General features: G+C 42.6%; 1 protein-coding gene across 2 annotated transcripts in view; it reads right to left on the bottom strand.

Moving 5' to 3' along the window:
* Positions 1-26715, bottom strand: part of nme7 (NME/NM23 family member 7) — a 119478-nt gene that overhangs the window by 23166 nt on the left and 69597 nt on the right. For both annotated transcript variants that reach the window (XM_046299640.1, XM_046299641.1), the window contains one exon: positions 18031-18132. In XM_046299640.1, coding sequence (XP_046155596.1) covers positions 18031-18132 — 102 coding nt within the window. The remainder of the gene's footprint in view (positions 1-18030; positions 18133-26715) is intronic.

Raw genomic sequence — 26715 nt, 5'->3', positions numbered from 1 at the left:
GGCCTTGAAATTCATCCACAGGTACACCTCCAATTGACTCAAATGATGTCAATTAGCCTATCAGAAGTTTCTAAAACCATGACATCATTTTCTGGAATTTTCCAAGCTGTTTAAAGGCACAGTCAACTTAGTCTATGTAAACTTCTGACCCACTGGAATTGTGATATAGTGAATTATAAGTGAAATAATCTGTCTGTAAACAATTGTTGGAAAATGCCTGTGTCAAGCACAAAGTAGATGCCTTAACCGACTTGCCAAAACTATAGTTTGTTAACAAGACATTTGTGGAGTGGTTGAAAAACGAGTTTTAATGACCTAAGTGTATGTAAACTTCCCACTTCAACTGTATCATCTCATTTGACTTTCCTATTCAGACGTTTTTTATACAGCAGAGTCCTCCAATAAATATAATTTAATTTGAACTAAAGAATATATGTTAAACCTTAGTCATTTTTTAACCTCTTTGTTCTGATCAGACTTCTGTTTTCAGCAGATCTACAAATGGTTAGTAATGGTGAGTAATGGTTAGTAATGGTTAGAAATGGTTAGTAATGGTAAGTAATGGTTAGTAATGTTAGTAATGGTAAGTAATGGTTCGTAATGGTTAGTAATGGTTTGTAATGGTTAGAAATGGTTAGTAATGGTTAGTAATGGTTCGTAATGGTTCGTAATGGTTCGTAACGGTTCGTAATGGTTAGAAATGGTTAGTAATGGTTAGTAATGGTCAGGAAGTGGGGGGGGTATTAGATAACTACTGAAGCCATTTAGAGCAGGCAACTTAGATGGTGTTGATGGTAACATTAGACTGTTGTAACATTACAGTTATGGAAATAAATTATGCTGCTGTCCAGGGAACCCAAATGACCCCTATTCCCTACATAGTGCACTACTTTTGACCGGCGCCTTATGGTGTGCACTAATAAAGGAATAGTCTCATGTATCATCAGGAGGATGTTTTGATGAACTCGTGCCGTCTCCCAGGTAACAGGAAGAGAATCAGGGACTGTCTCATACAACACACACCACAATACAGAGACACCGCAGTGCAGTGACACCGCAGTGCAGTGACACCACAGTGCAGTGACACCACAGTGCAGTGACACCACAGTGCAGTGACACCAGAGTAGTGACATCACAGTGCAGTGAAACCACAGTGCAGTGAAACCACAGTGCAGTGACACCACAGTGCAGAGACACTACAGTAGAGTGACACCACAGTAGAGTGACACCACAGTAGAGTGACACCACAGTAGAGTGACACCACAGCAGAGTGACACCACAGTGAAGTGACACCACAGTAGAGTGACACCACAGCGCAGAGATGCCACAGTGCAGTGACACCACAGTAGAGCGACACCACAGTGAAGTGACACCACAGTAGAGTGACACCACAGCGCAGAGATGCCACAGTGCAGTGACACCACAGTGCAGTGACATCACAGTGCAGTGACTTCACAGTGCAGTGACTTCACAGTGCAGTGACACCACAGTAGAGCGACACCACAGTGAAGTGACACCACAGTCCAGTGACACCACAGTAGAGTGAAACCAAAGTAGGGTGACATCACAGTAGAGCGACACCACAGTGCAGTGACACCACAGTAGTGACACCACAGCGCAGAGACATCACAGCGCAGAGACACCACAGCGCGGGGACACCACAGTGCAGTGACAACACAGTGCAGTGACACCAGAGTAGAGTGACACCAGTGTAGAGTGACACCAGAGTAGAGTAACAGCACAGTATTAACACCACAGTGCAGTGACACCACAGTAGAGTGAAACCAAAGTAGAGTGACATCAAATCAAATCAAATGTATTTATAAAGCCCTTCGTACATCAGCTGATATCTCAAAGTGCAGTACAGAAACCCAGCCTAAAACCCCAAACAGCAAGCAATGCAGGTGTAGAAGCACATCACAGTAGTGACACCACAGTAGAGTGACACCACAGTAGTGACACCACAGTAGAGTGACACCACAGTAGTGACACCACAGTGCAGTGTCACCACAGTAGTGACACCACAGTAGAGTGACACCACAGTGAAATGACACGACAGTAGAGTGACATTACAGTAGAGTGACACCACAGTAGAGTGACACCACAGTAGAGTGACACCACAGTAGAGCGACACCACAGTGAAGTGACACCACAGTAGAGTGACATTACAGTAGAGTGACATTACAGTAGAGTGACACCACAGTGCAGACACCCCAGTGCAGTGACACCACAGTAGAGTGATACCACAGTAGAGTGATACCACAGTAGAGTGACACCACAGCACAGAGACACCACAGTAGAGTGACACCACAGTAGAGTGACATCACAGTAGTGACACCACAGTAGAGACACCACAGTAGTGACACCACAGTAGTGATACCACTTGTCAGTGACACCACAGTAGAGTGACACCACAGTGCAGTGACACCACAGTAGTGTGACACCACAGTGCAGTGACACCACAGTAGAGTGACACCACAGTAGAGTGACACCACAGTAGAGTGACACCACAGTAGTGTGACACCACAGTGCAGTGACACCACAGTAGAGTGACACCACAGTAGAGTGACACCACAGTAGGTACACCACACCGCAGTGACACCACAGTTCAGTGACACCACAGTGCAGTGACACCACAGTAGAGTGACACCACAGTAGTGTGACACCACAGTGCAGTGACACCACAGTAGAGTGCCACCACAGTAGAGAGACACCACAGTGCAGTGACACCAGAGTAGAGTGACACCAGAGTAGAGTGACACCACAGTGCAGTGACACCAGAGTAGAGTGACACCACAGTGCAGTGACACCAGAGTAGAGTGACACCACAGTAATAATAATAATAATAATATATGCCATTTAGCAGACACTTTTATCCAAAGCGACTTACAGTCATGTGTGCATACATTCTAGAGTGACATCACAGTGCAGTGACACCACATTAGTGACACCACATTAGTGACACCACAGTGCAGTGACACCACAGTAGAGTGAAACCAAAGTAGAGTGACATCAAATCAAATCAAATGTATTTATAAAGCCCTTCGTACATCAGCTGATATCTCAAAGTGCAGTACAGAAACCCAGCCTAAAACCCCAAACAGCAAGCAATGCAGGTGTAGAAGCACATCACAGTAGTGACACCACAGTTCAGTGACACCACAGTGCAGTGACACCACAGTAGAGTGACACCACAGTGCAGTGACACCACAGTAGAGTGCCACCACAGTGCAGTGACACCAGAGTAGAGTGACACCAGAGTAGAGTGACACCACAGTGCAGTGACACCAGAGTAGAGTGACACCACAGTGCAGTGACACCAGAGTAGAGTGACACCACAGTAATAATAATAATAATAATATATGCCATTTAGCAGACGCTTTTATCCAAAGCGACTTACAGTCATGTGTGCATACATTCTAGTGACATCACAGTGCAGTGACACCACATTAGTGACACCACATTAGTGACACCACAGTGCAGTGACACCACAGTGCAGTGACACCACAGTGCAGAACTATGCCACTTTTATGTTTACATACCCTACATTACTCATCTCATATGTATATACTGTACTCTATACCATCTACTGCATCTTGTTTACATACCCTACATTACTCATCTCATATGTATATACTGTACTCGATACCATCTACTGCATCTTGCCTATGCCGTTCTGTACCATCACTCATTCATATATCTTTATGTACATAATCTTTATCCCTTTACACTTGTGTGTATAAGGTAGTTGTTGTGGAATTGTTAGTTAGATTACTCGTTGGTTATTACTGCATTGTCGGAACTAGAAGCACAAGCATTTCGCTACACTCACATTAACATCTGCTAACCATGTGTACGTGACCATTAACATCTGCTAACTATGTGTATGTGACCATTAACATCTGCTAACCATGTGTATGTGACCAATAACATCTATTAACCATGTGTATGTGACCATTAACATCTGCTAACCATGTGACCATTAACATCTGCTAATCATGTGTATGTGACCATTAACATCTGCTAACCATGTGTACGTGACCATTAACATCTGCTAACCATGTGACCAATAACATCTGCTAACCATGTGTATGTGACCATTAACATCTGCTAACCATGTGACCAATAACATCTGCTAACCATGTGTACGTGACCATTAACATCTGCTAACCATGTGTATGTGACCATTAACATCTGCTAACCACGTGTATGTGACAATTCAAATTGAATTTGATTTAATATCAACTGGTTATATTATATCGTAGAACGCACTCTTCAAAAGGTTAAAAACCTCAGCAGTGATATATATATAAAAAAGTGAGCAACAATCTGCCTAATTTATCATAAACATTACAAATATATATATATATATATATCAGTGTGGCCCTTGCTGTGCAACGTCCTAGCCTTGTTTTGTTAATGTAGCAGACAAGATACTATTATTTCCCCGAGCCCTTATCACAGTCAAAACAACTACTTTATTTGATAGTGAAAACATGATGTAATATAACAGAATAAAAGACAACAGAACCCTGACCTGTTCACCTGGCCGTGCTGCTGCTCCAGTTTCAACTGTTCTGCCTGCGGCTATGGGACCCTGACCTGTTCACCGGACGTGCTACCTGTCCCAGACCTGCTGTTTTCAACTCTCTAGAGACAGTAGGAGCGGTAGAGATACTCTGAATGATCAGCTATGAAAAGCCAACTGACATTTACTCCTGAGGTGCTGACTTGCTGCACCCTCTACAACCACTGTGATTATTATTATCTGACCCTGCTGGTCATTTATGAACATTTGAACATCTTGGCCATGTTCTGTTATAATCTCCACCTGGCACAGCCAAAAGAGGACTGGCCACCCCTCATAGCCCGGTTCCTCTCTAGGTTTCTTCCTAGGTTTTGGCCTTTCTAGGGAGTTTTTCCGAGCCAACGTGCTTCAACACCTGCATTGCTTGCTGTTTGGGGTTTTAGGCTGGGTTTCTGTACAGTACTTTGAGATATCAGCTGATGTACAAAGGGTTTTATAAATACATTTGAACAGAGAGAAGAGATGTGTATCTCCCGGCTGGAACAGTTAATCTCACAGAGGGATCATTTGAAAAGGGCCTCAATATGTTGAGTTGAGTTCAGGGTAACAAACCAAAATCTTTTTTGATAAACAGATGTTTGATTTAGTTTATTTTTTGGCCTGTACCTTGGAAACGGGTGACCAATTCTACAGTGAACACTGCATAGGGATGAATTATGGCCAAGACATCTGTCTGGTGAGTAGGCCTGGGATGAATGATTGATGAAAATACGCTCTTTAACTTTATCAAACTAATGTTTTTGCATATTTTCAGTGTGGAACCTGTCTATATTTAGCGGGTAATAGCTGATCAATTCTAAATGCCACTAGTGGTTTGCAAAGTAGGGTCGTCACTAATGTTAGTCACCACAGCCGCAATGTTAAAAGCCCATTTCTATAATTTCTTACTTTCTGTTTTTAACCCTTAAAGCACATTTTTGTTTTCAGGAATTTTTACGATATGTCGCCAATTTTGACTCTGTGGCTGCGGTAACTAGATGTCAATCGCAAAGTAACCGAAGCGAAAAAATAACGCAAAAATGTAATTGACATTTATTTCAAAAGTGCAGCTCAATGTTGGCATACATATTTCCCTACTTTAGTCAACCAGTCCATTTCCAATTTGTGATAAAAAGGTTGTGATTTGACAAGGAATGTATCCCATCAGTTAGATCCGTTTTTATAGGCCCTTATTCCTGTTGGCACACAGCGCGTCGATGTAGAGCGATCGGGACACAACTGGGTGAGGGAGATACGGAGGGGAAAGGGAAGGAGCTGCTTGTACATTTACATACATTTAAGTCATTTAGCAGACGCTCTTATCCAGAGCGACTTACAAATTGGTGCATTCACCTTATGACATCCAGTGGGACAGTCACTTAACAATAGTGCATCTAAAACTTAGGGGGGGTGGGGTGAGAGGGATTACTTAACCTATCCTAGGTATTCCTTAAAGAGGTGGGGTTTCAGGTGTCTCCGGAAGGTGGTGATTGACTCCGCTGTCCTGGCGTCGTGAGGGAGTTTGTTCCACCATTGGGGGGCCAGGGCAGCGAACAGTTTTGACTGGGCTGAGCGGGAGCTGTACTTCCTCAGTGGTAGGGAGGCGAGCAGGCCAGAGGTGGATGAACGCAGTGCCCTTGTTTGGGTGTAGGGCCTGATCAGAGCCTGGAGGTACTGAGGTGCCGTTCCCCTCACAGCTCCGTAGGCAAGCACCATGGTCTTGTAGCGGATGCGAGCTTCAACTGGAAGCCAGTGGAGAGAACGGAGGAGCGGGGTGACGTGAGAGAACTTGGGAAGGTTGAACACCAGACGGGCTGCGGCGTTCTGGATGAGTTGAAGGGGTTTAATGGCACAGGCAGGGAGCCCAGCCAACAGCGAGTTGCAGTAATCCAGACGGGAGATGACAAGTGCCTGGATTAGGACCTGCGCCGCTTCCTGTGTGAGGCAGGGTCGTACTCTGCGGATGTTGTAGAGCATGAACCTACAGGAACGGGCCACCGCCTTGATGTTAGTTGAGAACGACAGGGTGTTGTCCAGGATCACGCCAAGGTTCTTGGCGCTCTGGGAGGAGGACACAATGGAGTTGTCAACCGTGATGGCGAGATCATGGAACGGGCAGTCCTTCCCGGGGAGGAAGAGCAGCTCCGTCTTGCAGAGGTTCAGCTTGAGGTGGTGATCCGTCATCCACACTGATATGTCTGCCAGACATGCAGAGATGCGATTCGCCACCTGGTCATCAGAAGGGGGAAAGGAGAAGATTAATTGTGTGTCGTCTGCATAGCAATGATAAGAGAGACCATGTGAGGTTATGACAGAGCCAAGTGACTTGGTGTATAGCGAGAATAGGAGAGGGCCAAGAACAGAGCCCTGGGGACACCAGTGGTGAGAGCGCGTGGTGAGGAGACAGATTCTCGCCACGCCACCTGGTAGGAGCGACCTGTCAGGTAGGACACAATCCAAGCGTGGGCCGCGCCGGAGATGCCCAACTCGGAGAGGGTGGAGAGGAGGATCTGATGGTTCACAGTATCGAAGGCAGCCGATAGATCTAGAAGGATGAGAGCAGAGGAGAGAGAGTTAGCTTTAGCAGTGCGGAGCGCCTCCGTGATACAGAGGAGAGCAGTCTCAGTTGAATGACTAGTCTTGAAACCTGACTGATTTGGATCAAGAAGGTCATTCAGAGAGAGATAGCGGGAGAGCTGGCCAAGGACGGCACGTTCAAGAGTTTTGGAGAGAAAAGAAAGAAGGGATACTGGTCTGTAATTGTTGACATCGGAGGGATCGAGTGTAGGTTTTTTCAGAAGGGGTGCAACTCTCGCTCTCTTGAAGACGGAAGGGACGTAGCCAACGGTCAGGGATGAGTTGATGAGCGAGGTGAGGTAAGGGAGAAGGTCTCCGGAAATGGTCTGGAGAAGAGAGGAGGGGATAGGGTCAAGCGGGCAGGTTGTTGGGCGGCCGGCCGTCACAAGACGCGAGATTTCATCTGGAGAGAGAGGGGAGAAAGAGGTCAGAGCACAGGGTAGGGCAGTGTGAGCAGAACCAGCGGTGTCGTTTGACTTAGCAAACGAGGATCGGATGTCGTCGACCTTCTTTTCAAAATGGTTGACGAAGTCATCTGCAGAGAGGGAGGAGGGGGGGAGGGGGCGGAGGATTCAGGAGGGAGGAGAAGGTGGCAAAGAGCTTCCTAGGGTTAGAGGCAGATGCTTGGAATTTAGCGTGGTAGAAAGTGGCTTTAGCAGCAGAGACAGAGGAGGAAAATGTAGAGAGGAGGGAGTGAAAGGATGCCAGGTCCGCAGGGAGGCGAGTTTTCCTCCATTTCCGCTCGGCTGCCCGGAGCCCTGTTCTGTGAGCTCGCAATGAGTCATCGAGCCACGGAGCGGGAGGGAGGACCGAGCCGGCCTGGAGGATAGGGGACATAGAGAGTCAAGGGATGCAGAGAGGGAGGAGAGGAGGGTTGAGGAGGCAGAATCAGGAGATAGGTGGGAGAAGGTTTGAGCGGAGGGAAGAGATGATAGGATGGAAGAGGAGAGAGTAGCGGGGGAGAGAGAGCGAAGGTTGGGACGGCGCGATACCATCCGAGTAGGGGCAGTGTGGGAGGTGTTGGATGAGAGCGAGAGGGAAAAGGATACAAGGCAGTGGTCGGAGACTTGGAGGGGAGTTGCAATGAGGTTAGTGGAAGAACAGCATCTAGTAAAGATGAGGTCGAGCGTATTGCCTGCCTTGTGAGTAGGGGGGAAGGTGAGAGGGTGAGGTCAAAAGAGGAGAGGAGTGGAAAGAAGGAGGCAGAGAGGAAAGAGTCAAAGGTAGACGTGGGGAGGTTAAAGTCGCCCAGAACTGTGAGAGGTGAGCCGTCCTCAGGAAAGGAGCTTATCAAGGCATCAAGCTCATTGATGAACTCTCCGAGGGAACCTGGAGGGCGATAAATGATAAGGATGTTAAGCTTGAAAGGGCTAGTAACTGTGACAGCATGGAATTCAAAGGAGGCGATAGACAGATGGGTAAGGGGAGAAAGAGAGAATGACCACTTGGGAGAGATGAGGATCCCGGTGCCACCACCCCGCTGACCAGACGCTCTCGGGGTGTGCGAGAACACGTGGGCGGACGAAGAGAGAGCAGTAGGAGTAGCAGTGTTGTCTGTGGTGATCCATGTTTCCGTCAGTGCCAAGAAGTCGAGGGACTGGAGGGAGGCATAGGCTGAGATGAACTCTGCCTTGTTGACCGCAGATTGGCAGTTCCAGAGGCTACCGGAGACCTGGAACTCCACGTGGGTCGTGCGCGCTGGGACCACCAGAGTAGGGTGGCCGCGGCCACGCGGTGAGGAGCGTTTGTATGGTCTGTGCAGAGAGGAGAGAACAGGGATAAACAGACACATAGTTGACAGGCTACAGAAGAGGCTACGCTAATGCAAAGGAGATTGGAATGACAAGTGGACTACACGTCTCGAATGTTCAGAAAGTTAAGCTACGTAGCAAGAATCTTATTGACTAAAATGATTAAAATGATACAGTACTGCTGAAGTAGGCCAGCTGGCAGTGGGTGCATTGTTGACACTACACTAATCAAGTCGTTCCGTTGAGTGTAATAGTTTCTGCAGTGTTGCTATTCGGGGCTAGCAGGCTAGCTAGCAGTGTTGTTTACGTTACGTTGCGTTAAAAGAACGACAATAGATGGCTAGCGAACCTAGAAAATCGCTCTAGACTACACAATTATCTTCGATACAAAGACGGCTATGTAGCTAGCTAAGTAGCTAGCTACGATCAAACAAATCAAACCGTTGTACTGTAATGAAATGAAGTGAAAATGTGATACAACCTGTGAATGCGACCGGGTAGTTGAGTTCTATACAGAAGACGTTGGCTAGCGTTGGCTAGCTGTTGGCTAGCTAGCAGAGTCACCTACGTTAAGGACGACAAATAGCTGGCTAGCTAACCTCGGTAAATTAAGATAATCACTCTAAGACTACACACTCTAAACCTAAACAACACAATTATCTTGGATACGATGATACGAAGACAGCAAAGACAGCTATGTAGCTAGCTAACACTAAACTAATCAAGTCGTTCAGTTGAGTGTAATAGTTTTCCCAGTGCAGCTAATCAGTGGACGTTAGCTAGCTGGCTAGTGAAGACTACGTGCTAGCTGGCTAGTGAAGACTAGTCCAACGCCCTAACCACTAGGCTACCTGCTGGTTACTAGTCCAACACCCTAACCACTAGGCTCCCTGCTGGTTACTAGTCCAACGCTCTAACCACTAGGCTACCTGCTGGTTACTAGTCCAACGCTCTAACCACTAGGCTCCCTGCTGGTTACTAGTCCAACGCTCTAACCACTAGACTACCTGCTGGTTACTAGTCCAACGCTCTGACCACTAGGCTCCCTGCTGGTTACTAGTCCAACGCTCTAACCACTAGTCTACCTGCTGGTTACTAGTCCTATGCCCAAATCACTAGGCTACCCTGCTGGCTACTAGTCCAACGCCCTAACCACTAGGCTACCTGCTGGTTACTAGTCCAACGCCCTAACCACTAGGCTACCTGCTGGTTACTAGTCCAACGCCCTAACCACTAGGCTACCTGCTGGTTACTAGTCCAACGCCCTAACCACTAGGCTACCTGCTGGTTACTAGTCCAACGCCCTAACCACTAGGCTACCTGCTGGTTACTAGTCCAACGCCCTAATCACTAGGCTACCTGCTGGTTACTAGTCCAACACTCTAACCACTAGGCTACCTGCTGGTTACTAGTCCAACGCCCTAACCACTAGGCTACCTGCTGGTTACTAGTCCAACACTCTAACCACTAGGGGTGGTGTAAAATAAAAATAAGTCTCCTCTGTAGACAGGGTGCAGAGAATAGTAAGCTCTTAGTTTATGAATAGTAATCTCTTAGTTTAGTTTATGAATAGTAAGCTCTTAGTTTATGAATAGTAAGCTCTTAGTTTAGTTTATGAATAGTAAACTCTTAGTTTTTGAATAGTAAACTCTTAGTTTAGTTTATGAATAGTAAACTCTTAGTTTAGTTTATGAATAGTAAACTCTTAGTTTAGTTTATGAATAGTAAACTCTTAGTTTAGTTTATGAATAGTAAACTCTTAGTTTAGTTTATGAATAGTAAACTCTTAGTTTAGTTTATGAATAGTAAACTCTTAGTTTATGAATAGTAAGCTCTTAGTTTATGAATAGTAAACTCTTAGTTTATGAATAGTAAACTCTTAGTTTAGTTTATGAATAGTAAACTCTTAGTTTATGAATAGTAAGCTCTTAGTTTATGAATAGTAAACTCTTAGTTTATGAATAGTAAACTCTTAGTTTAGTTTATGAATAGTAAACTCTTAGTTTAGTTTATGAATAGTAAATTCTTAGTTTATGAATAGTAAACTCTTAGTTTAGTTTATGAATAGTAAAATCTTAGTTTAGTTTATGAATAGTAAACTCTTAGTTTAGTTTATGAATAGTAAACTCTTAGTTTAGTTTATGAATAGTAAACTCTTAGTTTATGAATAATAAACTCTTAGTTTATGAATAATAAACTCTTAGTTTATGAATCCTAAGCTCTTAGTTTATGAATAGTAAACTCTAAGTTTATGAATAGTAAACTCTTAGTTTAGTTTATGAATAGTAAAATCTTAGTTTAGTTTATGAATAGTAAACTCTTAGTTTAGTTTATGAATAGTAAACTCTTAGTTTAGTTTATGAATAGTAAACTCTTAGTTTATGAATAATAAACTCTTAGTTTATGAATAATAAACTCTTAGTTTATGAATCGTAAGCTCTTAGTTTATGAATAGTAAACTCTTAGTTTATGAATAGTAAGCTCTTAGTTTAGTTTATGAATAGTAAACTCTTAGTTTAGTTTATGAATAGTAAACTCTTAGTTTATGAATAGTAAGCTCTTAGTTTATGAATAGTAAACTCTTAGTTTATGAATCTTAGTTTATGAATAGTAAACTCTTAGTTTATGAATAGTAAACTCTTAGTTTATGAATAGTAAACTCTTAGTTTAGTTTATGAATAGTAAATTCTTAGTTTATGAATAGTAAACTCTTAGTTTATGAATAGTAAACTCTTAGTTTATGAATAGTAATCTCTTAGTTTAGTTTATGAATAGTAAGCTCTTAGTTTAGTTTATGAATAGTAAACTCTTAGTTTATGAATAGTAAGCTCTTAGTTTATGAATAGTAAACTCTTAGTTTAGTTTATGAATAGTAAATTCTTAGTTTATGAATAGTAAACTCTTAGTTTAGTTTATGAATAGTAAAATCTTAGTTTAGTTTATGAATAGTAACTCTTAGTTTATGAATAGTAAGCTCTTAGTAAACTCTTAGTTTATAAATAGTAAACTCTAGTTTAGTTTATAAATAGTAAACTCTTAGTTTAGTTTATGAATAGTAATCTTAGTTTAGTTTATGAATAGTAAACTCTTAGTTTATGAATAGTAAGCTCTAGTTTAGTTTATGAATAGTAAACTCTTAGTTTATGAATAGTAAACTTTTATGAATAGTAAACTCTTAGTTTATGAATAATAAACTCTTAGTTTATGAATAGTAAACTCTTAGTTTAGTTTATGAATAGTAAACTCTTAGTTTAGTTTATGAATAGTAAACTCTTAGTTTATGAATAGTAATCTCTTAGTTTAGTTTATGAATAGTAAGCTCTTAGTTTAGTTTATGAATAGTAAGCTCTCTTAGTTTAGTTTATGAATAGTCAGCTCTTAGTTTATGAATAGTAAACTATTAGTTTATGAATAGTAAACTTAGTTCAGTTTATGAATAGTAAACTCTTAGTTTAGTTTATGAATAGTAAACTTTTAGTTTATGAATAGTAAACTCTTAGTAAACTTAGTTTATGAATAGTAAACTCTTAGTTTAGATTATGAATAGTAAACTCTTAGTAAACTCTTAGTTTATGAATAGTAAACTCTTAGTTTATGAATAGTAAACTCTTAGTTTATGAATAGTAATCTCTTAGTTTAGTTTATGAATAGTAATCTCTTAGTTTAGTTTATGAATAGTAAACTCTTAGTTTATGAATAGTAAGCTCTTAGTTTATGAATAGTAAACTCTTAGTTTAGTTTATGAATAGTAAATTCTTAGTTTATGAATAGTAAACTCTTAGTTTAGTTTATGAATAGTAAAATCTTAGTTTAGTTTATGAATAGTAAGCTTAGTTTATGAATAGTAAGCTCTTAGTAAACTCTTAGTTTATAAATAGTAAACTCTTAGTTTAGTTTATAAATAGTAAACTCTTAGTTTAGTTTATGAATAGTAATCTCTTAGTTTAGTTTATGAATAGTAAACTCTTAGTTTATGAATAGTAAGATCTTAGTTTAGTTTATGAATAGTAAACTCTTAGTTTATGAATAGTAAACTCTTAGTTTATGAATAGTAAACTCTTAGTTTATGAATAGTAAACTCTTAGTTTATGAATAGTAATTTCTTAGTTTAGTTTATGAATAGTAAACTCTTAGTTTAGTTTATGAATAGTAAACTCTTAGTTTATGAATAGTAATCTCTTAGTTTAGTTTATGAATAGTAAGCTCTTAGTTTAGTTTATGAATAGTAAGCTCTTAGTTTAGTTTATGAATAGTCAGCTCTTAGTTTATGAATAGTAAACTATTAGTTTATGAATAGTAAACTCTTAGTTCAGTTTATGAATAGTAAGCTCTTAGTTTAGTTTATGAATAGTAAGCTCTTAGTTTATGAATAGTAAACTCTTAGTAAACTCTTAGTTCATGAATAGTAAACTCTTAGTTTAGATTATGAATAGTAAACTCTTAGTAAACTCTTAGTTTATGAATAGTAAACTCTTAGTAAACTCTTAGTTTATGAATAGTAAACTCTTAGTTTAGTTTATGAATAGTCAGCTCTTAGTTTATGAATAGTAATCTCTTAGTTTATGAATAGTAAGCTCTTAGTTTAGTTTATGAATAGTAAACTCTTAGTAAACTCTTAGTTTATGAATAGTAATCTCTTTTAGCTTGTAGACATAGATTTTTTGGTGGACAGAATGTAGACCTAATCATAATAATTACTGTATGATTGCGTAGTATACACTATGTGTATACACTATGTGTATACTACGCAGACTAGTGAGGTCACAAGTACAGACTTGCAGAGAGAGTTCGGCAAGGTCGTAGCTGTGGACTTTGACTGTCGGTAGCTCTCTCAAGACAGTCTTCTGCTCTTAAAGTGAAAGCTAAGCTCTTTCTCCCATACAACTTGGTCAACCTACAACCTAGAAAAAACAACAACCTTGTGTCGGTCTGTCTTCGTTTTAATATGAATTGAATCTGTGATCCTCATTTCTAGGCGTGTTATCATGTTGAATAGAAATAGGGCAGTCCATTCAGTTCTGGGATAATTGCATGTATTGTCAGCATCTGACATTATGCTTTGATATGCAGATTGTATTTCCTGTCTTAATGTGACCTTTATAAAAAGGTGCCAGATTTCATTTCATAGCTCGTCTTGATATGACCTCTATGAAAAAAAAGGTCAGACTAGTCTGCTACATCAGGGCCGAGGAGAGGAGAGCGCACAGAGGCTACGACTGACTCTCTAGAGAGACAGACATAGAGAGACAGACATAGATAGAGAGACATAGAGAGAGAGACATAGAGAGAGAGAGACATAGAGAGACAGACATAGAGAGACAGACATAGAGAGACAGACATAGAGAGACCGAGAGAGAGAGAGACCGAGAGAGAGACAGACAGAGACAGACAGATGACCTCTGAGGAAGGCCCACATCCCACTATGCTCTGAACTACCAACAATAGAGGACGGCTGTTTCAATTCACACTGAGATAGTGGCTGTATACCTGCACTGAAATATCTCTCTCGCTCACAAGCTCATATCTGACATTTATTGCCTTAATTATTGAAGCATTTGGTGCAAGTGTGTGTGTGTGTGTGTGTGTGTGTGTGTGTGTGTGTGTGTGTGTGTGTGTGTGTGTGTGTGTGTGTGTGTGTGTGTGTGTGTGTGTGTGTGTGTGTGTGTGTGTGTGTGTGTGTGTGTGTGTGTGTGTGTGTGTGTGGATCTGTGTGCTGCAGAGCTGTGCCTGTGTGTTGGTGATGTGAAACCTAATGACACCATACTGTGTTGTTGATTACCTATTCATTCTCCTACACATCTATTACCATGACGATGAGGACCACAGACAATGCCATTCACTCCTCTACACATCTATTACCATGACGATGAGGACCACAGACAATGCCATTCACTCCTCTACACATCTGTTACCATGACGATGAGGACCACAGACAATGCCATTCACTCCTCTACACATCTGTTACCATGACGATGAAGACCACAGACAATGCCATTCACTCCCCTACACAGCTGTTACCATGACAATGAAGACCACAGACAATGCCATTCACTCCCCTACACAGCTGTTACCATGACAATGAAGACCACAGACAACGCCATTCACTCCCCTACACAGCTGTTACCATGACAATGAAGACCACAGACAATGCCATTCACTCCCCTACACAGCTGTTACCATGACAATGAAGACCACAGACAATGCCATTCACTCCCCTACACAGCTGTTACCATGACAATGAAGACCACAGACAACGCCATTCACTCCCCTACACAGCTGTTACCATGACAATGAAGACCACAGACAATGCCATTCACTCCCCTACACAGCTGTTACCATGACAATGAAGACCACAGACAATGCCATTCACTCCCCTACACAGCTGTTACCATGACAATGAAGACCACAGACAACGCCATTCACTCCCCTACACAGCTGTTACCATGACAATGAAGACCACAGACAACGCCATTCACTCCCCTACACAGCTGTTACCATGACAATGAAGACCACAGACAACGCCATTCACTCCCCTACACAGCTGTTACCATGACAATGAAGACCACAGACAACGCCATTCACTCCCCTACACAGCTGTTACCATGACAATGAAGACCACAGACAATGCCATTCACTCCCCTACACAGCTGTTACCATGACAATGAAGACCACAGACAACGCCATTCACTCCCCTACACAGCTGTTACCTGGACGATGAAGACCACAGACAACGCCATTCACTCCCCTACACAGCTGTTACCTGGACGATGAAGACCACAGACAATGCCATTCACTCCCCTACACAGCTGTTACCATGACAATGAAGACCACAGACAACGCCATTCACTCCCCTACACAGCTGTTACCTGGACAATGAAGACCACAGACAATGCCATTCACTCCCCTACACAGCTGTTACCATGACAATGAAGACCACAGACAATGCCATTCACTCCCCTACACAGCTGTTACCATGACAATGAAGACCACAGACAACGCCATTCACTCCCCTACACAGCTGTTACCATGACAATGAAGACCACAGACAATGTCATTCACTCCCCTACACAGCTGTTACCTGGACGATGAAGACCACAGACAACGCCATTCACACCCCTACACAGCTGTTACCATGACAATGAAGACCACAGACAATGCCATTCACTCCCCTACACAGCTGTTACCATGACAATGAAGACCACAGACAACGCCATTCACTCCCCTACACAGCTGTTACCATGACAATGAAGACCACAGACAATGCCATTCACTCCCCTACACAGCTGTTACCATGACGATGAAGACCACAGACAACGCCATTCACTCCCCTACACACCATGCTGTTCACCATGTTACCATGATGAAGACCACAGACAACGCCATTCACTCCCCTACACAGCTGTTACCATGACGATGAAGACCACAGACAATGCCATTCACTCCCCTACACAGCTGTTACCATGACGATGAAGACCACAGACAACGCCATTCACTCCCCTACACAGCTGTTACCATGACGATGAAGACCACAGACAACGCCATTCACTCCCCTACACAGCTGTTACCATGACGATGAAGACCACAGACAATGCCATTCACTCCCCTACACAGCTGTTACCATGACGATGAAGACCACAGACAATGCCATTCACTCCCCTAGGGTGTGTCCCAAATGGCAGCTTATTCCCTCATGACTTTTGTCCATAATGGATACAGGCCAACCCCCCCCCAACCCCCCCCCCCCCCCCCCCCCCCGTTGAGTTGGAACAATAAACTCACGATCACTTTGTCTTGCCTTCCTGTTAGTTCGATCTGCAACAGTAGTTAGTTAGGACTTATGAAGCATGTTACAGAGAAGTTCACAGGGCAGTCAAATTAAAGTGTTAAATGTTTGCCATGTCACGTGACACTCAACACTGCTCAACGATTGGCTCGTGCCATTCAAATCCTGCGTGATGTGTAATAACAGGATATGAATCGTTAGGGCACTGGCACCATATTGTTTTGGATAGACATTGATAGGTACATGATATCAGATTGATGGGTTTTTTGTTTTCAATTTTTTTTTCAATTTTATTGTTTGATATTATAATAATAACAATAACAATAGACTAAACAGGACAAAGAGAGGTGTGGGCTCAAAGAAGGTAAAGAGTGTGATGTATCAGAGGGGAGGGTTGGATTTGGATATGAACCCGGTTAGGGTAGGGGTCAGGGTCAGATACTGCTCAATATTGTGAAGCCAATGCTAACTATCGTTAGTGCAATGACTGGAAGTCTGTGGGTATCTGCTAACATGCTAGTTAGAGGTAGCCAAAGCTAACTATCGTTAGTGCAATGACTGAAGTCTGTGGGTATCTGCTAACATGCTAGTTAGAGGTAGCCAATGCTAACTATCGTTAGTGCAATGACTGGAAGTCTGTGGGTATCTGCTAACATGCTAGTTAGAGGTAGCCAATGCTAACTATCGTTAGTGCAATGACTGGAAGTCTGTGGGTATCTGCTAACATGCTAGTTAGAGGTAGCCAATGCTAACTACCGTTAGTGCAATGACTGGAAGTCTGTGGGTATCTGCTAACATGCTAGTTAGAGGTAGCCAATGCTAACTACCATTAGTGCAATGACTGGAAGTCTGTGGGTATCTGCTAACATGCTAGTTAGAGGTAGCCAATGCTAACTACCGTTAGTGCAATGACTGGAAGTCTGTGGGTATCTGCTAACATGCTAGTTAGAGGTAGCCAAAGCTAACTATCGTTAGTGCAATGACTGAAGTCTGTGGGTATCTGCTAACATGCTAGTTAGAGGTAGCCAATGCTAACTACCGTTAGTGCAATGACTGGAAGTCTGTGGGTATCTGCTAACATGCTAGTTAGAGGTAGCCAATGCTAACTACCGTTAGTACAATGACTGGAAGTCTGTGGGTATCTGCTAACATGCTAGTTAGAGGTAGCCAATGCTAACTACCGTTAGTGCAATGACTGGAAGTCTGTGGGTATCTGCTAACATGCTAGTTAGAGGTAGCCAATGCTAACTAGAGGTGCTAAATACTTGACGTGTATCCCCTGTTGAGTTACACGTGTAAAGCACAGGGAGCAGATGGGTCAGAACACGTGGATGATGTGAAAAGTAACTCACTGGATCAGCTGGTCCACAGAACTCCCTGAAGGTCTTCGGGGCATCAGTCCCTCTGATCTCCAGGGCCATGCAGGGTCCAGAACATAGCTCTGCCACCATGTTCTGTAGAAAGACTCACAACAGTTAGCTTAGCTGCATTGGAGTGCATTGACTTCCATAGTTTTTTAAAATGATAAAATGCTAATATAAGTGGTTCAAATCAAATCAAATCAAATCAAATTTTATTTGTCACATACACATGGTTAGCAGATGTTAATGCGAGTGTAGCGAAATGCTTGTGCTTCTAGTTCCGACAATGCAGTGATAACCAACAAGTAATCTAACTAACAATTCCAAAACTACTGTCTTATACACAGTGTAAGGGGATAATAACATGTACATAAGGATATATGAATGAGTGATGGTACAGAGCAGCATACAGTAGATGGTATCGAGTACAGTATATACATATGAGATGAGTGTGTAGACAAAGTAAACAAAGTGGCATAGTTAAAGTGGCTAGTGATACATGTGTTACATAAGGATGCAGTCGATGTTGTAGAGTACAGTATATACATATGCATATGAGATTAATAATGTAGGGTAAGTAACATTATATAAGGTAGCATTGTTTAAAGTGGCTAGTGATATATTTACATCATTTCCATCAATTCCCATTATTAAAATGGCTGGAGTTGGGTCAGTGTCAATGACAGTGTGTTGGAGCAGCCACTCAATGTTAGTGGTGGCTATTTAACAGTCTGATGGCCTTGAGATAGAAGCTGTTTTTCAGTCTCTCGGTCCCAGCTTTGATGCACCTGTACTGACCTCGCCTTCTGGATGATAGCGGGGTGAACAGGCAGTGGTTCGGAATGGTTGATGTCCTTGATGATCTTTATGGCCTTCCTGTAACAACGGGTGGTGTGGTGTCCTGGAGGGCAGGTAGTTTGCCCCCGGTGATGCGTTGAATGCAGTCCTCACTACCCTCTGGAGAGCCTTACGGTTGAGGGCGGAGCAGTTGCCGTACCAGGCGGTGATACAGCCCGCCAGGATGCTCTCGATTGTGCATCTGTAGAAGTTTGTGAGTGCTTTTGGTGACAAGCCGAATTTTTTCAGCCTCCTGAGGTTGAATAAATGTAATGCTGCGCCTTCTTCACGACGCTGTCAGTGTGAGTGGACCAATTCAGTTTGTCTGTGATGTGTATGCCGAGGAACTTAAAACAGCTACCTCTCCACTACTGTTCCATCGATGTGGATAGGGGGTGTTCCCTCTGCTGTTTCCTGAAGTCCACAATCATCTCCTTAGTTTTGTTGACGTTGAGTGTGAGGTTATTTCTGCCTTCCTGACACCACACTCCAAAACCCTCACCTCCTCCCTGTAGGCCGTCTGCCAATGGGATTGGTAATCAAGCCTACCACTGTTGTGTCGTCCCAAACTTGATGATTGAGTTGACCACCTGGCCACGCAGTGGGATGAACAGGGAGTACAGGAGAGGGCTCAGAACTGCACCCAGTGGGGCCCTGTGTTGAGGATCAGCGGGGAGGAGATGTTGTTGCCTACCCTCACCACCTGGGGCGGCCCGTCAGGAAGTCCAGTACCCAGTTGCACAGGGCGGGGTCGAGACCCAGGGTCTCGAGCTTGATGACGAGCTTGGAGGGTACTTGGTGTTGAATGCCGAGCTGTAGTCGATGAACAGCATTCTCACATAGGTATTCCTCTTGTCCAGGTGGGTTAGGGCAGTGTGCAGTGTGGTTGAGATTGCATCGTCTGTGGACCTATTTGGGCGGTAAGCAAATTGGAGTGGGTCTAGGGTGTCAGGTAGGGTGGAGGTATATGGTCCTTGACTAGTCTCTCAAAGCACTTCATGATGACGGAAGTGAGTGCTACGGGCGGTAGTCGTTTAGCTCAGTTACCTTAGCTTTCTTGGGAACAGGAACAATGGTGGCCCTCTTGAAGCATGTGGGAACAGCAGACTGGTATAGGGATTGATTGAATATGTCCGTAAACACACCGGCCAGCTGGTCTGCGCATGCTCGGAGGGCGGCTGGGGATGCCGTCTGGGCCTGCAGCCTTGCGAGGGTTAACACGTTTAAATGTCTTACCACCATTGCAGTGAAGGAGAGACTGCATGTTTCCGTTGCAGGCCGTGTCAGTGGCACTGTATTGTCCTCAAAGCGGGCAAAAAAAAAAAAAAAAAAAAAAAAAAAAATGGCTTGGTATTGTTCATATATAGTCTTCTTTTGAGCCACACAACCAAAGTTTAAAGGCTTAAATACCTTTAAAATATTTACTAAATAAACTAAAAGTGAAAATAAATCAATTAAATAAAACCAAAAAGTAACAACAAAATTACATAACAATAACGAGGCTTTATACAGGGGATACCGGTACCGAGTCAATGTGCAGGGGTACAGTTTAGTCGAGGTAATTTGCATAGACAATAAACAGCAAGTAGTAGCAGTGTAAAAACAAAGGTATAAAGGTGAACAGGTAAAATGGTGCCGGAGAGAATGGTGCCGGAGGGAATGGTGCCGGAGAGAATGGTGCCGGAGAGAATGGTGCCGGAGGGAATGGTGCCAGAGAGAATGGTGCCGGAAGGAATGGTGCCAGAGAGAATTGTGCCGGAGGGAATGGTGCCAGAGAGAATGGTGCCAGAGAGAATGGTGCCGGAGGGAATGGTGCCAGAGAGAATGGTGCCGGAGGGAATGGTGCCGGAGAGAATGGTGCCGGAGGGAATGGTGCCAGAGGGAATGGTGCCGGGGGGAATGGTGCCAGAGAGAATGGTGCCGGAGGGAATGGTGCCAGAGAGAATGGTGCCTATTCCCTATGGGCACTGGTCAAATGTAATGCACCGAATAGGGACCAGGGTGGGACATGTACTTTCTGGTCCACCAGCCACATTCTGTGGATGTGTTAAAACAAACTGCTCCCAGATGCTCTGTGTGACCAGCTGCCAATGGGATGTGTTAAAACGAACTGCTCCCAGATGCTCTGTGTGACCAGCTGCCAATGGGATGTGTTAAAACGAACTGCTCCCAGATGCTCTGTGTGACCAGCTGCCAATGGGATTTGTTAAAACGAACTGCTCCCAGATGCTCTGTGTGACCACCTGCCAATGGGATGTGTTAAAACGAACTGCTCCCAGATGCTCTGTGTGACCAGCTGCCAATGGGATTTGTTAAAACAAACTGCTCCCAGATGCTCTGTGTAACCAGCTGCCAATGGGATTTGTTAAAACGAACTGCTCCCAGATGCTCTGTGTGACCACCTGCCAATGGGATTTGTTAAAACGAACTGCTCCCAGATGCTCTGTGTAACCAGCTGCCAATGGGATTTGTTAAAACCAACTGCTCCCAGATGCTCTGTGTGACCACCTGCCAATGGGATTTGTTAAAACGAACTGCTCCCAGATGCTCTGTGTGACCACCTACCAATGGGATTTGTTAAAACGAACTGCTCCCAGATGCTCTGTGTAACCACCTGCCAATGTGGCTGATAAGAATAGACATTCTACCAGCCGATCTCTAAATCTACCAGCATTTGGCTGGGTGTTAATTTCCTACCCTGTTTGGGACGCAATCTGTTTCTCGGAACAGAGATCAGATCAGAGCAGTCTAAATGGTGATGTGTTTGGTTTCCAAGGCAACGGACAAGGTCCCCTACCCTCAACACCTCTGGCAACAGACAGACTTCCAGGGGGAGAATGGCTCTTTTATAGGCGATTGAGAAGGATACACATATATATGATACAAAGACAAAATGTCTACCAGAGCGAAGGTATATCTATTCCCTGTATAACTACCATGTATCAGTGAGTAAAACAGCATCTAAGATTAAAAAAAAAAAAGACATTGCCTCAGCATTAAAATAAATTGCCTCAGCATGTGGTATACTAGAATATGGCTGTCAGCATTCAGGGCTCGAACCACCCAGTTTATACTAGAATATAAATGCCTGTGGTATACTAGAATATGTCTGTCAGCATTCAGGGCTCGAACCACCCAGTTTATACTAGAATATAAATGCCTGTGATATACGGTCTGATATGGCTGTTAGCATTCAGGGCTCGAACCACCCAGTTTATACTAGAATATAAATGCCTGTGATATACTAGAATATGGCTGTCAGCATTCAGGGCTCGAACCACCCAGTTTATACTAGAATATAAATGCCTGTGATATACTAGAATATGGCTGTCAGCATTCAGGGCTCGAACCACCCAGTTTATACTAGAATATAAATGCCTGTGGTATACTAGAATATGTCTGTCAGCATTCAGGGCTCGAACCACCCAGTTTATACTAGAATATAAATGCCTGTGATATACTAGAATATGGCTGTTAGCATTCAGGGCTCGAACCACCCAGTTTATACTAGAATATAAATGCCTGTGATATACTAGAATATGGCTGTCAGCATTCAGGGCTCGAACCACCCAGTTTATACTAGAATATAAATGCCTGTGGTATACTAGAATATGGCTGTTAGCATTCAGGGCTCGAACCACCCAGTTTATACTAGAATATAAATGCCTGTGATATACTAGAATATGTCTGTCAGCATTCAAGGCTCGAACCACCCAGTTTATACTAGAATATAAATGCCTGTGGTATACTAGAATATGTCTGTCAGCATTCAGGGCTCGAACCACCCAGTTTATACTAGAATATAAATGCCTGTGATATACGGTCTGATATGGCTGTTAGCATTCAGGGCTCGAACCACCCAGTTTATACTAGAATATAAATGCCTGTGGTATACTAGAATATGGCTGTTAGCATTCAGGGCTCGAACCACCCAGTTTATACTAGAATATAAATGCCTGTGATATACTAGAATATGGCTGTTAGCATTCAGGGCTCGAACCACCCAGTTTATACTAGAATATAAATGCCTGTGATATACTAGAATATGGCTGTCAGCATTCAAGGCTCGAACCACCCAGTTTATACTAGAATATATATGGCTGTTAGCATTCAGGGCTCGAACCACCCAGTTTATACTAGAATATAAATGCCTGTGTGCTTGTGCAAAGGTGTGAGTGCCTTCACGCAGTGGTATGAATAAATTAGCATATTTACATAGTTTACAGACTGTGTTGAAATGTCAAAATATTCCCATACTCAGAATATAAACCCCTTGTAAACTTCCAGGAATTCCTCTGCATTGGCCCGGTCCATGTTAAACTGTGAGTAGAGAAGAGAAGGCTAACTGACTGCAACTCAAGTTTATACAAAAATATAAATTGAGTTGACGTAAACGTAGAAAATGTGTCACTGTTGAGACCCTTTTGAAATGACCTGTGTGAATGTGGAGCGTAAATATGGACATGTTTAGATGAGTTACATGAGTTCAGACTGGGGAGGATCTCGATCTGTAGAGGACATTTTGTGTCAGTGTTTCTTACAGCCACACCAGTTCCTACTAGAAAGGTCTATAAATCCTGCCCCTAGCGCTCCATGTACAAAACCAGATGGTTGACAACGGGTCATTCTGATGCTGCCACCCAGAACATTGACTAGAATATAAATGACCACTGTTCATTCTGTCTGGTTTAGCATTCAGGAGTCTGAGGTTACGGCAATTGGCCAGGCCAATATCACTAGAATTTTTGTTGTCTGTGTTAAATATATCATCTTTTTTTGATTTATTATTTTTACAGATCCTATTTTCAGGGCACAAAACCATTCAAACAAAGTCAAATGTGTTTTCTGTGTTTTTTCTCAGAAATATTTGCATCACATCCCATAATATGCTGTTGCAGACATTCAATGACAGGGGCGTTGACGTATGTTTTCATACTAGATGCGGCGTCATGAATGACGTAATGTAGCCTTCTACCGAAAACAGGCCTTTACCCAGATTAAATCATGACAGGAGATATAATGTGCCTAATCTACTGAAAACAGGCCTTTACCCAGATTAAATCATGACAGAGACCACCCAGTTTATACTAGAAAAAAGGCCTGTGAGATTAAATCATGACAGGAGAGACGTAATGTAGCCTAATCTACTGAAAACAGGCCTTTACTAGATTAAATCATGACAGGAGAGACGAATGTGCTAATCTACTGAAAACAGGCCTTTACCCAGATTAAATCATGACAGGAGAGACGTAAATGCCTAATCTACTGAAAATGGGCCTTTACCCAGATTAAATCATGACAGGAGAGACGTAATGTAGCCTAATATACTGAAAACAGGCCTTTACCCAGATTAAATCATGACAGGAGAGACCAATGTAGCCTAATCTACTGAAAAAAGGCCTTTACCCAGATTAAATCATGACAGGAGAGACGTAATGTAGCCTAATCTACTAAAAACAGGCCTTTACCCAGATTAAATCATGACAGGAGAGACGTAATGTAGCCTAATCTACTGAAAACAGGCCTTTACCCAGATTAAATCATGACAGGAGATATAAATGCCTAGCCTAATCTACTGAAAACAGGCCTTTACCCAGATTAAATCATGACAGGAGAGACGTAATGTAGCCTAATCTACTGAAAACAGGCCTTTACCCAGATTAAATCATGACAGGAGAGACTGTAGCCTAAACTACTGAAAACAGGCCTAAATACCCAGATTAAATCATGACAGGAGAGACGTAATGTAGCAATCTACTGAAAACAGGCCTTTACCCAGATTAAATCATGACAGGAGAGATAATGTAGCCTAATCTACTGAAAACAGGCCTTTACCCAGATTAAATCATGACAGGAGAGACGTAATGTAGCCTAATCTACTGAAAACAGGCCTTTACCCAGATTAAATCATGACAGGAGAGACGTAATGTAGCCTAATCTACTGAAAACAGGCCTTTACCCAGATTAAATCAAATCGAATACATGCTGAATGCTGAATACATGAGGTGTCAGACCTCACAGTGAAATGCTGAATACAACAGGTGTAGTAGACCTTACAGTGAAATGCTGAATACAACAGGTGTAGTAGACCTCACAGTGAAATGCTGAATACAACAGGTGTAGTAGACCTCACAGTGAAATGCTGAATACAACAGGTGTAGTAGACCTCACAGTGAAATGCTGAATACAACAGGTGTAGTAGACCTTACAGTGGAAATGCTGAATACAACAGGTGTAGTAGACCTTACAGTGGAAATGCTGAATACAACAGGTGTAGTAGACCTTACAGTGAAATGCTGAATACAACAGGTGTAGTAGACCTTACAGTGAAATGCTGAATACAACAGGTGTAGTAGACCTTACAGTGAAATGCTGAACACAACAGGTGTAGTAGACCTTACAGTGAAATGCTGAATACAACAGGTGTAGTAGACCTTACAGTGAAATGCTGAATACAACAGGTGTAGTAGACCTTTTAGTGAAATGCTGAACACAACAGGTGTAGTAGACCTTACAGTGAAATGCTGAATACAACAGGTGTAGTAGACCTCACAGTGAAATGCTGAACACAACAGGTGTAGTAGACCTTACAGTGAAATTCTGAATACAACAGGTGTAATAGACCTCTGCCCAGTGAAATGCTGAATACAACAGGTGTAGTAAACCTTACAGTGAAATGCTGAATACAACAGGTGACTAGGCGTAGACCTTACAGTTCAATGCTGAATACAACAGGTGTAGTAGAGCTCACAGTGAAATGCAACAGGTGTAGTAGACCTCACAGTGAAATGCTGAATACAACAGGTGTAGTAGACCTCACAGTGAAATGCTGAATACAACAGGTGTAGTAGACCTCACAGTGAAATGCTGAATACAACAGGTGTAAATCATAGACCTCACAGTGAAATGCTGAATACAACAGGTGTAATAGACCTCACAGTGAAATGCTGAATACAACAGCTGTAGTAGACCTCACAGTGAAATGCTGAATACAACAGGTGTAGTAGACCTCAAGTGAAATGCTGAATACAACAGGTGTAATAGACCTCAGAGTGAAATCATGAACAGGTGTAGAGACCTCACAGTGAAATCTGAATACAACAGGTGTAGTAGACCCAGATTAAATCTGAATACAACAGGTGTAATAGACCTAAGTGAAATGCTGAATACAACAGGTGTTAGACCCAGATTAAATCATGACAGGTGTAGTAGACCTGTACAGTGAAATGCTGAATACAACAGGTGTTAGACCTCAGAGTAAATCTGAATACAACAGGTAATGTAGACCTCAAGTGAAATGCTGAATACAACAGGCCTTTAGACCCAGATTAAATCTGAATACAACAGGTGTAGTAGACCTCACAGTGAAATGCTGAATACAACAGGTGTAGTAGACCTCACAGTGAAATGCTGAATACAACAGGTGTAGTAGACCTTACAGTGAAATGCTGAATACAACAGGTGTAGTAGACCTCAGTGAAATGCTGAATACAACAGGTGTAGTAGACCTCACAGTGAAATGCTGAATACAACAGGTGTAGTAGACCTCAGATTAAATGCAATACAACAGGAGTAGACCTTACAGTGAAATGCTGAATACAACAGGTGTTTACCCAGATTAAATCTGAATACAACAGGAGAGACCTCACAGTGAAATGTTGAAACAACAGGTGTAGTAAACCATGACAGTGAAATGCTGAATACAAACTAGGTGAAAACAGACCTTTACAGATTAAATCTGAATACAACAGGTGTAGTAGACCTAAGTGAAATGCTGAATACAAAACAGGTGTTTAGACCTTACAGTTAAATCAATACAACAGGTGTAGTAGACCTTAC

The sequence above is a fragment of the Oncorhynchus gorbuscha genome, linkage group LG02, assembly GCF_021184085.1.
Source record: "Oncorhynchus gorbuscha isolate QuinsamMale2020 ecotype Even-year linkage group LG02, OgorEven_v1.0, whole genome shotgun sequence".
Lineage (NCBI taxonomy): Eukaryota > Metazoa > Chordata > Actinopteri > Salmoniformes > Salmonidae > Oncorhynchus > Oncorhynchus gorbuscha.
This window is presented reverse-complemented; position numbering and strand designations above follow the sequence as displayed.